Consider the following 14,914-nt stretch of genomic DNA (forward strand, 5'->3'; position numbering starts at 1 on the left):
AAGCTTCCTCCAGAAGTCTGGAGCTGTTGCTTGTGACTTCAGACAGTGAACACTGTGGCCTGAGCAGAGAGGATGCACTGTGTCCTGGGGCCTTTGCTGCTCCTTTTCGCTGCAGCCTGCGGTGGGGAGGTTGGCACAGGTGGGGGGAGTGGGGAAGCCCCTACTCCAACAGCTCCTGGTTTGTGTTTCCGGCCAGCTCTGCAAACCAGGTTCTGGTCTTGAGAAGTCACCTGCGACTCCCGGAGATGGTCAGTCACCCGGCGTTCGCCATTGTCTTCCAGCTGGAGTACGTGTTCAACAGCCCCCCAGGGGTGGACGGCAGTGTGAGTCTCCCTCTGTGCCCGCTGTTGGCAGCCCCGCAGGGGTGGACGGCAGTGTGGGTCTCTCTCTGTGCCCACTGTTGCCATCCCCGCAGGGGTGGATGGCAGAGTGAGTCTCCCTCTGTGCCCACTGTTGCCATCGCTGCAGGGGTGGACGGCAGTGTGAGTCTCTCTCTGTGCCCGCTCTTGGCAGCCTGCAGGAGTGGATGGCAGTGTGGGTCTCTCTCTGTGCCCAGTGTTGGCAGCCCCGCAGGGGTGGATGGCAGTGTGAGTCTCCCTCTGTGCCTGCTGTTGGCAGCCTGCAGGGGTGGACGGCAGTGTGGGTCTCCCTCTGTGCCCGCTGTTGGCAGCCCCGTGGGGTGGACAGCAGTGTGAGTCTCCCTCTGTGCCCGCTGTTGGCAGCCCCGTGGGGTAGACGGCAGTGTGAGTCTCCCTCTGTGCCCGCTGTTGGCAGCCCACAGGGGTGGACGGCAGTGTGAGTCTCCCTCTGTGCCCGCTGTTGGCAGCCCCGCAGGGGTGGACGGCAGTGTGGGTCTCTCTCTGTGCCCACTGTTGCCATCCCCGCAGGGGTGGATGGCAGAGTGAGTCTCCCTCTGTGCCCACTGTTGGCAGCCCCGCAGGGGTGGACGGCAGTGTGAGTCTCCCTCTGTGCCTGCTGTTGGCAGCCCCGCAGGGGTGGACGGCAGTGTGGGTCTCCCTCTGTGTCTGCTGTTGGCAGCCCCGCAGGGATGGACGGCAGTGTGGGTCTCCCTCTGTGCCTGCTGTTGGCAGCCCCGCAGGGGTGGACAGCAGTGTGGGTCTCCCTCTGTGTCTGCTGTTGCACAGTCAGCCCTGTGCTGAGGAGAGGCCTGGTGGTCAGCAGTGTCTCCTCTACCTTAAAAGCCTGGTAGCGAGCACAGCCCCTGGTGCTGGGAAACAGCCTCGTTCCAATCTCATCATCTTCCCGGGCATCGGACATTCTGCGGGCTGATGGGAGGACACAGCCCGGTAAGCTTCATGCATCATGACAGCTTTAATTCATAATTATGGAACCGGTAATTATCTTGAAAAACGAGGCCATTTTGCTATATTTTTCATTCACTATTAAGCATGGTAAAGCTTGAATCTGCATGCGTGATAAATGGCTTTCTAGAGCGAGCGTTATGTGCATCTACATCATAGTTAAGAGTAAGGAGCTGCAGGTTTGGTGGAGAGAAATGCAGTGGGTAGATAGCGTCCATGCGGATGCAGATTCCCCGGAAACACAGATCACGCTGTTCTTAGGATTCAGGTTCTGTTTGGAAAAGACAAGATCATTTTAACAGCGAATGCAGTGAAAGGCCAATGGGACAAGGTGACAAAGGCCCGGGCAGTTTTCTGAAGAAGGGAGGTGAGCCTGGCAGGGGAAGGGTGGAGTCTGCTTCTCCACTGTGCTCTTGACCTTTCTTGCTGCAGAGCCCTGACCCCTCTGTCTCCTGCTCACACACCAGGCCTTCCAGGGGTCAACCTCGGGGGTTGGCCACCTTAGCGAACAGTTCATCCATCACCCACTCCGTAGTTGTTTTATTTAAAATGTGCTGTGTAGGTGGGTGCGTGTGTGTGTGTGTGTGTGTGTGTGTGTGTGTGTGTGTGTGTGTCACCGTGGGGTGCCTGTGGGGCACTGCAAGGCAGCAGGTGCCTTGGCCAGTGTGACCTTAGCACTTAGGAGCTGGAGGCAGGAGGACCAGGTGCTCAGGGCCATCCTCAGCTGTGTAGTGAGTTTCTGGCCAGCCTGGTCTACATGAGACCTACCCACTGCATAGCCTTGTCTTTAAGCTCTAGTGGCCCAGAGGGGCACAACCTTCTCAGAGGGGCACACCATGCCCAGAGGGGCACACCAATCCCAGAGGGGCACATCATGCCCAGAGGGGCACACCATGCCCAGAGGCGCACACCACGGTCAGAGGCGCACACCACGCCCAGCGCCGCAGCCCGCACGCTGCCCATGGAAGCCCCAGCTTCAGCTACTCACCCAGGATGTGGGCTGCCTGCTTCCCTTCCTTTCCTCTCACAAGGCGCTTTGCATGTTGGGAATCTTAAGTGTAGAAAGAGTCGACAGGATAGTGAGGTGCACCCCGTGCAGGCTGAGCGCTTGCCAGCCTGATGGGCAGGTCCTTCATCGCCGCCTCTCCGCGTGCCCCTGTGGAATTACCTGGAGGCAAACTGCTGGCATAGTTTGGTTTCATCTACCGATATTTTTGCATGCCTACTTATCAAGTGTGTGTGTATGTGTGTGTGTGTGGGGGCGTGTACACATGTTCTCATGTGGATGCATGAGTGTGCAGGGATGTGTGAGGTGGCCTGAAGTTCATGACAGGAGTCCTTCACTGAACCCGGAGTTCAGCAGATCCTGGGGATCCCCATCTCTGCTTCCTAAGTGCTGGGATTATCAGTGTCACCACGCCTGCCTGTGCTCTTCATGGCTTCTGCGGGTACAAGCGTGTGAGTGCATGAGTGCATGTGTGTATTCGCATGCGTGTGTGTGTGTGTGTGTGTGTGTGTGTGTGTGTGCATGCGTGTATGTGTGTGTGATTTAGTTATGGAAAACTGACCCAGACCAGGATAAAGAGCAGCATGTGACAGACCCCGTGTCATGTGACAGTCCCCGTGTCCCATCGCTGGCTCTGTGTTTGTCTCTCTTCCCTGTTCTTTCTCCCAGATTACTTGAAAGCACATGTGATCTTTTCACCATTTCTGTAAACAGCTGGCAGCTGTCCCCAAAGATGGGCTCATCTCTTCACCATGGGTGCCACCACTGCGTGGAGTGGTCAGCCTGGATGGACACTGCTCCTTCATCCCTGTGGTGACCGAAAGCTCTGCTTTGCTCTAGCAATCCGATTTCTGCACAGCGTCCTCTCTTGAGCCAGGCACACATGTTTCCTCACTGTTGCGGGGGACACATTCCCACAGTGGCTTTGCTCTGTTCCCTTGTCCCAGGCTTCTGGTTCGGCGTTGTCTTCAGAGTAGGAGCCGAGAGCTGCGACCTCCTTTGTGAGCAGCATGTCTGCAAACGGCTCATCCGCACAGGAGGGGGACCATCTGGGTCAGGGAGGGCTCCGTCTCCAAGTCCAACCCATCTCCACCCCAGCCACCTGGGTCTCAGCGCAGGCTTTGGCCTTCAGCACTTGTTCATTATTGAAAACCAACTGGGAACCACACATCGTCAGAGCGGCCAAAGCCTTGTCATTGCATTTTGCCTTTGGGCGTAAATTGGGATGTTAGTTGCCCAAGAGGCGGTGCTCAGGGAGAAGGCTTCCTTGTCAGGATTTTGGGGACTCTGAACCTTGTCAGGACCCAGGGACCTGCCTCTCTGCAAAGCTATCAAGTGCATGTAGCCGTGGTCCCCAGAATATTTGCCGACTGACCGTATGATGGTGCACGCTCCCCAAAGTGTGGGGACTGCGTGAGGGCCCAACTGCAGACTTTCCTGGCAGCCCCCTGTTGTGTGTTCCCTAGGCATGTCGGAGTGAAAACATTACATGTCACGTGTCAAGATAGCGCCCTTCCCAAATTGCTGAGAAGTTGTTCTAATTTGTTATTTACATATCACTGATGTTCTTCAAACAAAGGAAGTTGGTTTAGCAGAGATGTTAAAGAGTGTTCACCATGTGTGGCCTCCAGGTGGCGCTGTCTCCCGAGTGAGTGTGACCGAGTGAGAGTGATCGCCATAGCGTTTGTCTTGTGGACTTTGTATTTGTTATCGTTGCTGTGACAAAGGACACTTAAAGGAGGAAGAGTTATTTATGTATTTGAGACACTGTCTCACTGTGGATCCCTGGCTAGCTTCAAACTTAACAAATCTCCCTTGTTCTGCCTCCTGAGTGCTGGGATTAAAGGTGTGCTCCACCACACAAGGTGTGCTCCACCACACAAGGTGTGCTTCACCAGGCCAGGCAAGAAAGGGCTGATATTTTGACTCCAGGTTTGAGGGCTCCTGTCGTGGTAGGGATGGCATGGTGACAGCGATGGCTTGCAGGGTGGCTTCAGGAGCGGAGGCTGCTTGCTCACGCTGATGGCCCAGGAAGCCGAGGGATGTGTGAGCAGCTCCTTTTCTCCTGACCCCTGTCATCCGGCCTGGCTCCCCAGGCGCACTGCCCTCATTCCCCTAGTTAACCCATCTGCGGAAGTGTGCCTCGAGGGCACAGACATCTTCTTTTTAATTTTATTTGTGATTATGTGTGCGCGTGTGCACACATGTCAAAGAACACCTTTGGGAGTTGCTTTGCTCCTTTCACAGTGTAGGTCCTGCGGGCCAAACACAGGTGTCAGAGGTGGCACAAGAGCCGTCACTTGCTGAGCCTTCCACGAGGAGAGCTGCAACGAAGCATCACAAACTTAACTGGGCCTTGTTTGCGGTCCACGGCTGAGGCCTCTGCCTCTGGCCCCTCACTGTAGAATTGGCTTGGTGTCTGTTGTGGTGACGGCTCCTGCTGATACTTGGGCTGAGCACTGAGGATTTTTTTTTCAGAGAACAGGGGGAAAGACCCCCACACAGGCCAGATGGAGCCCAGGATACCAGAGCTGCCTGCTCGTAGCTGCCTCTGCTCTGTTGGCTAAACACGGGGCTCGTGTGTCTTCTTGTCTCTTTTTGAGATGAGTTGAGATCTGTAGACAGAGACTGCCCCAGAGGTCCTTCTGCGATGGGCCTGTGATTTGAAGAAGAAACCTGTTCGATTTTCTGCTTGACAGCAGCTGAAGGTCCCTTACCTTTAGTTGACTTCGGTCCCTCACACTGCTTCAGGGACCCAGCTGAGAGCATCTTTCATCTCTCTCACTCACCGCTCAGAATGTGTGTCTGTGCATACCAGGTTCATCCCCCTCAGGTAGACTTTCCTGAACCCTGCTTCCCTTGAGAGCATCTTCTTTCCCTGGCGTCAGGAAAAGCCAAGGACCGCTGGGCCTGGGAGCCAGTCAGGTGACCAAGCGCCTGTGGCCCTGCCCCCTTGACTGTGCAAACACTTTGTGCCGGGCATTGCAATAAAACTGTTATTTGTGTGTGTGTGTGTGTGTGTGTGTGTGTGTGTGTGTGTGTGTGGTGTGCTTGCATGTGTGTATGCATGTTTGCATGTGTGTGCTCATATGTTTGGGGCCTGAGGTTGGTGTCTGGAGTCTTCTTTGATCACTTTCCATTTTATCCTTTGAGCAGGGTTTCTCAGGCAAGCCTGGAGTTGGGGTCACTGTAGCTGTGGTGAAACACCATGACCCAAAGCAGCCTGGGGAGGAAAGGGTTTGTTTGCCTTACACTCGCACATCCTGTTCATCACGGAAGGAAGTCAGGACAGGAACTCAGCCCTGGAGGCAGGAGCTGACGCAGAGGCCATGGACAGGTGCTTCTTACTGGCTTCCTCAGCCTGCTTTATTATAGAACCGAGAAACAAACGCCCAGGGGTGGCCCCACTCACAATGAACTGGTGGGTAGCCCCCACATCAGTCACTAATTAGGAAATGTCCTACAGGCTACAGCCTGATCTTATGGAGGCTTTTTCTCAATGAGGTTCCCTCCTCTCAGGTGACTCTAGCATGTGTCCAGCTGACATGAGGCTGGGCAGGACACTCACCACCAGTACAGCTAGCGGGCTAGCCAGCTTGCTCCCCATTGACGCAGTGTCTGGGGATCTGAACTCCTGTCCCCTTGTCTGGGCAGCAGCTGTCTCCCTAGCCCCTATTTTTGTGTCTTTTGACTTTGTATAGTTACAGATATGGATTTTGACTGCTTCCTACCATGTTTTTCCACAGGCATTTTGTTTTACATGTGAAGTTCTGCGTGCAGTATTTCCTCTCTGTTAGTGTCTACCTTAAATGCAGTGTTTGGGTGGATAGTCATCGCTTTGAACAGATGACCAGTTCTCAGACCGCGCACCTTCCCCTAAGTTAGACTCTGTGTTGGGAGGAGGAGAGGAGAGCAGGTGGTACGCATGGTCCCTGTGGTGACATAAGGAGAGCTTCAGGTTTCAAATCAAACCCTGCTGTCACCATATTTCCTATCTGCTTATGCATGTCTCTTCTGCCGGCCCAAGTGTGTGCACGCACATGCGTCTCTTCTGCCGGCCCAAGTGTGCACATGCGCATGCACCTCTTTGCTTGTCCTGCCTTCTCTCTGCCTTGTCCTCGTCTCTCCTGCTCCACTTCCGGGTCAGCTGGCGACCCCTGAGTGAGAGTTCCCATGTCCTACAGGCCCTGGGTTCTAGTTGACATGGAGCCTGAGATGGCCTCCCAGTTACCCCTCCAGTGGGCTGCTTGCAAGTACCAGGGATGGAGTTCTTGCTGTCAGGATGCTGCGGCAGCAGGCCTTTGGAGAGCCAGTGCGCTAGCCCACAGGTCCTCACTGGAGAGCAGGCAGGGACCAGTGCTACCCACGCAGGTGCTGGGTCCGACTCTGGCTTCATGGGCAGTGGCCCTGCCTCTCTACCTTGCAGTCAGATCCACAACCCAGGACAACCAACCTCTCTTGCTTTTTTTTCCCACCCCTGACAGGCTGAAAAAAAGGAGCTGAAGTCTTGGTAGCCCTTTAGCCAATCAGGAGTGTTGTTCTAGGCTGTGGAACTTGCTTTCATTGCTTATATAGATGACTAAAAATAACTACTGCACTTAGTTGAATGAGCTGAAAACGCTGCCTAATAAATGATCACTGTGCGCTTAAGTGACACCTCGTATGCAGGGTCACACACAGAAGAGCAGATGACTCTAATTATGGCTTCTCAGGCTTCCTTTGCTGCTGTGAATGAGTGAAGGGGGATTAGCTGGCCAAGCTGCCAAGTTCACTGCGCCTCCATTTGCGCTAGGTTGCAGTGTGTAGTTGATGCTGCCTGCTTGGGGACCCTCTGCTGGAGGGCGGGCAGGGAGGAGGGGTGGAGGCTGATGCTGCCACCACCTGTTTCCAGGCCTTGTCGCGGTGGGTCTTAGCCTTCCCTTGGTCGGTGGCCCAGAGCTTGCGTCCTTTCCAAGGAGTTGCAGAAACACATTTTCTGAGGCAGTCCCTGGATCCACATTGTCTGAGTCCCTCTGTGCAGGGGCAGGTGGGCAGGCGGTGGGTCCTGGGCTCCAGCTCCTGTTCTGTTTGTCTAGGTCTCACATCACCCACTAGGTGTGGGCTTTGAGCTAGAGTGCAAAGGACAGAACCTTTCTCTGCCACCATGAGCCAGATTGCTCAGGGCCATGGCTGGGGTCTGAGCTGTGGCCTCACAATGGCCTCACAATGCTCCATGCGCTCTTGTTGCTGCCCTCAGAGGGGCGATGACTCCTTAAGTCGCTTAGGGCACCTTGATTGATTGTCATCCTAGGGTGCTAGCTACGATGTATGTGTGTACGTGTGTGTGCGCGCACGTGCACGCGTGTGTGCTAGTTATGATGTGTGTGCCTGCACGTGAGTGTGTGCATGTGTGCTAGCTATGATATGTGTGTGTCTGTGTGTGTGCTATGATGTATGCGTGTGTGTGCATGCGTGTGCGCGTGCGTGCGTGCGTGCGTGCGTGCGTGCGTGCGTGTGTGCGTGTGTCTTTTGCTGGCTTACCTACTCAGAGCTGGGATTACCAGCATGGGTACCATGCATGGCTTTTTTCTTTTTAAAACTCTGCTTCTGAAGATCAGGGTTAGCAAGCATTTAAGTCACTGAGCTTTCTCTAGTGCAGCCCTCCCTCTGTGATGGGTGCGATGTTGGGAGCATTTAGTGAACCTGCCATGGTGGTTTGTCCTTTAATTTGTGTTCAGCCCAGGGCCCCGATGTGGTCTTATGCATCAAGGTTTCCACGTCCCTGGGCCCATCCCTTCCTCTGGAAGTGGCTTCAGTGGCTGCAAGTGTGAGCACTGTGTGGGGGCTCCTCTCCCCTCCCCAGACAGACCACCACCATCACCTGTGTTCCCGGTTAATGGAGCTGAAGGCCTCAGCAGATAACACTCTGGGAGCGACATGGTGGTCTAGGCAGCAGGGAAGAGCCCTCAGCAAATATCTGAGGAGATAAAGCTCCCAAGGGAACAGAGGCTTCAGCCTGCCTCTCCTCATGTTAATCTGAGGAGAGCCACCCAGGACCGTGTACAGCCCCAAGGCTGGTGTCTTAGAGCGGCTGAATTTACTTCCTCCCACCTCCGGAAGCTACAGCCTCTGTCAGTTCCACCGGGCACAGCAAGGTTTGGCAGGGATGTTTCTCTGGGCAAGGCCCGTTCCTTGCTTTTGTGGGCTAGCTCTGGCTTAGTCCTCACTCCTGCCATCTTTGCCCCACCAGCACATCGCTGTCCTTGTCCCTGTGTGTCCCTAGCTCCATCCTAGATTGCTCTCCTGCTCCTACCATCTGCCTCCCAGTAGCTCACACCCCGATGCACACACCTGTGCACACACCCCACGCTCCAGGGAGTGGGAGGGGCAGACCTGTGAGCCACCTCGACCTGGGCTGGACCGTCTCCAGAGGACAGTGTCAGAATTACATTTGTGGCTTTGCTGACCCTCCAGTCCCACAACAAAGCCGTCTCATGACCCCTCTGTGCTCCTTTGTCTTTTTATATCATTCATTATAGTTAAAAGTCGACGTGGAAACCATTCATTTACGAGTGGTTTGGACTTTTCCCCCTTTTTTCTGAGGATACATGAATTCCGATCTAGATTTGGCAGTATAAGGAATTATAAAGTCGATAATCTTTTTTATTTTTACGTTGGAGATGGGGTTGCCCTGTATTGCTAAGGCCTGTCCCTGAACTCCTTGCCTCAGGGAGCCCTTCCACCTCTGACTCCTGAGGAGCTGGGGCTGCAGGGGTGCCGTGTGGGACAGCTAGCCCAAATCCTGGGCAGCGGAAGCTGGCTGAGTGACTATTCTGTCTTCATGCATGTGTCTGGATGTACCTGGCCTCTTCTTGAAAGCAGTTAATTTTGGGGAAGGGCCCCAAAGCAGGAGCCTCTGGGTGGGTGTGTGGAGTTGGGCTGCCACGAGCTCCCAGTTATCCTTTTGGGTCTCAGAAGTGATCAGTGGCTCCCAAACCATCTCTTCCTGTTAAAGATGAAGGCGAGGGAGGAAGAGTGGATGTTTACCTAACTGGCAGATACTTCCACTCAGAAGAGATTTATATTGATCGAGAACCAAATCACCACAGAGAACCGTGAAATTGGAAAATTAGATGTCAGGATCACCTAATTTGAGAAACGAAGCCAGAAGGCGTCGCACCAATTGCATGAGCATTTGGATTCCTGTTTTATTTCTGATTTCATGAGCGGGTGTGTTTACAGAAGCTGCCCAGCCGCTCCTGAGTTTAGGCGAGTGCTCTTACTCCCTGTGTAGCAGTGTACTCAGAGAGGAGCAGACCCATCACCAGTGCTGATTGGTACCATGCACTTACCCAGCGCCTCCTAAAATCTGTCCTGCCCAAGCAGGGCCAAGGTGGAGGCAGTGGCAAAGTGGAGGCAGGGGCAGGGTGGAGGCAGGGGCACGGTGGAGGTAGTGGCAAAGAGGAGGCAGGGCAGGGTAGAGGCAATGACAGGGTGGAGGCAGGGCAGGGTGGAGGCAGGGCAGGGTGGAGGCAGGGTCAAAGTAGAGGCAGGGTCAGGGTAGAGGCAGGGCAAGGTAGAGGCAGGGCAGGGTGGAGGCAGGGCCAAGGTGGAGGCAGGATCAAAGTGGAGGCAGGGGCAGGGTAGAGGCAGGGCAGGGTAGAGCAGGGCCAAGGTGGAGGCAGGGTCAAAGTGGAGGCAGGGCAGGGTAGAGGCAGGGCAGGGTGGAGGCAGGGCCAAAGTGGAGGCAGGGTTCAAAGTGGAGGCAGGGGCAGGGTGGAGGCAGGGCAGGGTAGAGGCAGGGCAGGGTGGAGGCAAGGCCAAGGTGGAGGCAGGGTCAAAGTGGAGGCAGGGCTAGGTGGAGGCAGGGCAGGGTGGAGGCAGGGCCAAGGTGGAGGCAGGGTCAAAATGGAGGCTGGGCAGGGTGGAGGCTGGGCAGGGTAGATAGAAATAGGCAGATTCGTGTATGGCATAGTCTTATGCTAAAGGGTCCCACTTTCTGGATTCTTTGCTTATACTTTGGGTTTCTCCTCACCCAATGGCCAGAGACCCAGACCCCATTAATCCTGACAGGGATGTGAGTGTGGCAGTACCCAGACCCAGCACCTGATCGTGGGGAAGGACCAGCCACACCCGAATGAGCTGCACAATTTGACTGCCGTCAAGACCGCTGGTGTGGACTTCTGTCTTGTGGGTACAAGGAGTCCCAGGCAGGCAGAGTCTCCCCTATGGTTCAGCCTGGTTGGCCCTTGATCTTGGTTGTGTGTGGTACCTCCTGGGACTGTGGTGCACTTACGTCTGGCAGGGACAGTGGCCTGGCCACTCCTTGTTTCTAGTCACATGAGCAGGGTCTGTGAGGACTTTGCCCCTGCTAGACCCCTGCTGCTGTGCTTCCTGAAGCGTATGCCTTCTTGTCCCTTGGTGTCCTTTCTTGAGGATGGCGCTTCATGTGTCCATCTCAGGCAGGTGTGGCCTTCTGACCTCACCGGAGAGGGAGGCGCACTTCCATTTGCCCAGGTGTGTGTCCTCTACTCCACAGCTGTGCTGGCTCCCTGGGGCTGGGCCTCCAGGTACCAAAAGCTGCTGCCTTGGGCAGTGAGCCATCTTAGCTAGTGCATCCCCACCGATGGGCTGCCCATGAAGTATGTTAGGCAGGGGCAGCGCTGTGCTCAAACTCCTTTACCTCCCAGTGCCACTGGCATGCTGCTTAGGAGCACATGGTGGCCGAGGCGGGTGACTCCTTTTCTGGGCCGTCCAGATGGGAGTGTGGGTCAGTGGTTCTGCACACGTGACCTTGTTGTGGTCTGAGGGTTTCCTGTCACCTTCCCAGGCAGCCTCAGGTCTGCCAGTCAGGACTTGCACTCAGACAGCCACCTCTTGACGGGCCTTGTGGTTTTTCTTGGTTCCATGAAGACCTGGGCTTCAGCTGAAATCTTCCTTAAAAGAATAAAAAGATTAAAGTGACATCTTTGGGATACATTGCCAAGCCAAGCCCCACGTCTGTTTGTAGAGGCAACTTTGTGCAAATGACAGATGTCAGCGAGCCCAGGGTTCCCTCAGGCCTTTCTGTCCGGCCACTCACTGAGAAGGTGGAAGGAGTGACGCACAAAGCCCAGCTTGCGTTTCCAGCTCCGTGTGGAGTCTTCGGTATGACACGCTCATCTTCTGTGAGTCTCTGATGGACTTGATCATGCGTCTCCACATCTCATACACATACATGTTACGTACATCTGTGCATACACACAGATGCACTCACACTCTCCCCACATATACGCCTTCCACACACCCACACACGCACACATACGCAGCCTTCACACGTATACTTACACACATACACATGTACATCTCCCTCACTTATTCAGACAGACAGACAGACAGACACCCCCACACACCATTATCTTTCAGAGCTTCACTTCAGCAATGCAGGTGCCACTTTTTAATTTTCCTGACATATTTGAGGAGAAGTTGGCAAGTTTCCGAGGGTTTACAGACCTTCAGAAGGTCCCTGAGAACTGGAGTCTTAGAGTGGTCCTCAGAGCCCTGCGCCACAGGAGGAAGCTGATGGGGTCCTAAGACTGGTTGGTCTCAGGACAGGTTGTTTCCACTGTGGAGGCTGTGCCCTTCTCCTCGAGTGGGATGGATGGCCCTGGCCTCTTTCTGCTCCGAGCATTGTGTGATCACAATGCCAATCTGCCGCCTCAGCGGCTGCTGCGCTAACTCACATGGCTGTGCTTTGTTTCCGTTCCAGGCAGGCTCGTCCACCTCTCTCTCCAACTTGGCCTGTATGCACATGGTTCGCTGGGCCGTTTGGAACCCCGAGCTGGAAGCGGGCTCAGGAAAGGTGATGCTGCCGCTTCAGGGTGGAGTCCAGCACAACCCTTCACGATGTCTGGTCTATAAGGTGCCTTCAGCTAGCATGAGCTCTGAGGAGGTAAATACTTTATAGGTGTGATTCTCACGCACATCTGGCAAGTTCATGTGTGTGTGTGGGTGTGTGATATGTGGGTACAGTCACCTGTGAGAGTGCATGTGAAAGCCAGCGGTTCACATCAGATTTTTTCCTGTATTCTTTTCCATCCTATTGTTGGATACAGAATCTTACTAAGTTGGAGCTTACTGATTGGCTACCCTGGGATCCACCTGTTTCCCTCCCCCCCGCCCCCACACGCTAGGGCTGTAGATATGAGCTACCACACTTAGCTTCATGTGGGGTCCTAGGGTTGAACTCAGGTCTTCGCACTTGCACAGAAGCACTTTATCCACCAAGTCCAAGTTTATTTATTTTAAAACTCCACATTGGCCAGTGTGTCCTTTTCTGTCCTGGTTGTGCCTTGGTGTTTGCTGAGTCGTGGTTAGGCCACTAATATGCTTGTTTCCTCCTCCTCCTCTTCCTCCTCCTTTTCCTCCTCCTCCTCCTCCTTCTCCTCCCTGGGCTTTAAACCCAGCTCAAACCCCTGTGGACCTTGAGCTCTCAGCTGGAGGCAGACTGGCGGGTTCACAGTGGACTCAGAGGTTGACAAAGCTTCTTGGCTGTGGCATTTTCTGAGCTCCAACCTGGAAAGCAAGTACTGTCAGGAGAGGCTGAAGGATGTGTGTTGTCACCTGCCTGGCCTGGCTGCCCCGCCCAGGTGTGGTGTTGGAAGGCAGGTGAGCTGGGCACTGTGGACAGGTGTGGAACCATGTCTTGGCTCAGGCTAGTGTCTGGGGTCCGTCCTGGTCCCGGCTCGCCTGCCTCAGCAGCGTGGCGCCCTTACACGCATTCCCCCTTTCTCAGGTAAAGGGGCTGTACCTGTCATTTCACAGTGTCACGTCTATGCTGACTCTAGCGACAGCTATTATTTCCAGTGTTTTATTTACGATCTGGCTGGTACTTTGGGGACCTGCATCAGGGAGCAGCTGATTGTGCAGTTTCCCTGTTATGAGAAATGTCTCTCATTATGGGACCACATTTTGCTGCGTTTCCATATGGTCTAATTTGAACCCTTATTATGAAATCACCACCAGAAATCTCAAAGCCATTACCATCCTTCCTTCCTCCCTCCCTCCCTCCTTCCCTCCCTCCCTCTCTCCTTCTTTTCTCTCTCCTTCTTCCCCTGTGTGTGTTTCTATGTGGTTCTCTCTGTCTTTCTGTCTTTCTGTCTCTTGTCTCTCTGTCTGTCTGTCTGTCTCTCTCTCTCTCTCTCTCTGTGTCTGTCTGTCTGTCTGTCTATTTCTCTATCTCTTTCTCTGTTCCTGTCTTTCTCTCCGCCTCCCCCTCCCTCTCTGTGTGTTTGTCTGGTGTAAATGTTTGTTCAATGTATAGCTGGTTTTGTCACGTCATCGACTTCCCTTTTTGTGTTTGCAAACCATATCAGGCGTGAGCACTTTGAGAGTTTGACTTGCTTGGTGACACACATGTAGAACATTTTCATTTTCCATGAAGAACACCACTTCTGAGTTCCATTTCTCAATCCCAGCACAGCTGACATTTTCTGCAGGGTAACTTTTCTCTGGAGACTGTCACTTTAGAGGGCTGCATCCCCACCATCTGCCACTAGATGTCAGCAGCACCCCCAATTGTGGCAGACAAAATGTCTACAGACCTTGCTGAAGGCTTTCAGAGCCAGAAGTGTCTGTGGTTAGGATAGAGTGGACGAGAGCAGTGAGTGGAGGTGGCACAGGCTCTGTCTTCCTGCACTGGGAGAGCACCGTGGCTTCTCCATGTGCTCCTTCCTCATGGCTCCAACACTGGCCAGGCGAGACCATCTGGGATCCAGGTGTGCCTTACCTGTGCCCTCCCCCAGCCAGCTCCGGTGCCCTTCCCTGCTCAGCGACTGTCTTTTGAACATACACATGGATACTGAGAGCCCATGGGCTCACAGCTGAGCAGAAATGGCAGCTGTCAGTCAAGAAAAAAGCGACCATGGAAAAGCTACGTTGTTTCTTGGAAGCGTGTTTTGAGGTTCACGTTGCCAACGGTCACTTCTTGGTTTTGCTCTGAAGCAGGGACCATCTCATGGCTGTTTCCTTCCTGCTCTTGGCTTTTCTTCTTTTTCCTTTTTCCTTCGGATGAAAATTCTCTAAAAGTATTTATGTCTCCCGAAGCCGGCACTCCCAGCTCCTAGCTGTGATTTACAGTTGTCCGCCTTTGATGTTGAAAAACTGTGCTTCCCATGCTATTAATTTATCAGCTGTAGACATCACGCACTGACTTCCTGGCTGATGGATGAGGACACTGGCTGTTTCCACTCTCCTGTCCTCTTTACGAAGCACCTGGCCTTCAGTAGGATGCACACAGCAGGCCTGAGTGGAAAGTTGAAGGGTCCCCAGGAACTGGGCAGCACTCACAGGGAGGGGCTCCAGAGCTTACCCCAAGCTGCATGGGTGTGGATCTGACCTTAAACAGCAGGCCAAGGCCTTTGAGACCTGAGCTGTATATGTGTGGTGGACTCTGTCCAGTCCCAGGGCTGCCCACTGGAGGAGCGAAGGCAGGAGATCTAGAGGACGCTGTGCAGCCTTTGACAGGAACACTCATGTGGACACCGCTGTCCTACAGGCACTGGGACCTACAGGCACTGTGGTCAGAAGCTGCGGCCTGAACCCAGCGGGCTGATTTCTGGTGACACAG

At 54.2% G+C, this 14,914-nt stretch overlaps 1 protein-coding gene across 1 annotated transcript in view; it reads left to right on the forward strand.

Moving 5' to 3' along the window:
- LOC127211291 (nephrocystin-4-like) overlaps positions 1–14,914 on the forward strand; it is a 42,018-nt gene that overhangs the window by 11,119 nt on the left and 15,985 nt on the right. Inside the window, exons 7-8 of the mRNA XM_051171109.1 lie at positions 197–323; positions 12,056–12,238. Coding sequence (XP_051027066.1) covers positions 197–323; positions 12,056–12,238 — 310 coding nt within the window. The remainder of the gene's footprint in view (positions 1–196; positions 324–12,055; positions 12,239–14,914) is intronic.

The sequence above is a fragment of the Acomys russatus genome, chromosome 29, assembly GCF_903995435.1.
Source record: "Acomys russatus chromosome 29, mAcoRus1.1, whole genome shotgun sequence".
Lineage (NCBI taxonomy): Eukaryota > Metazoa > Chordata > Mammalia > Rodentia > Muridae > Acomys > Acomys russatus.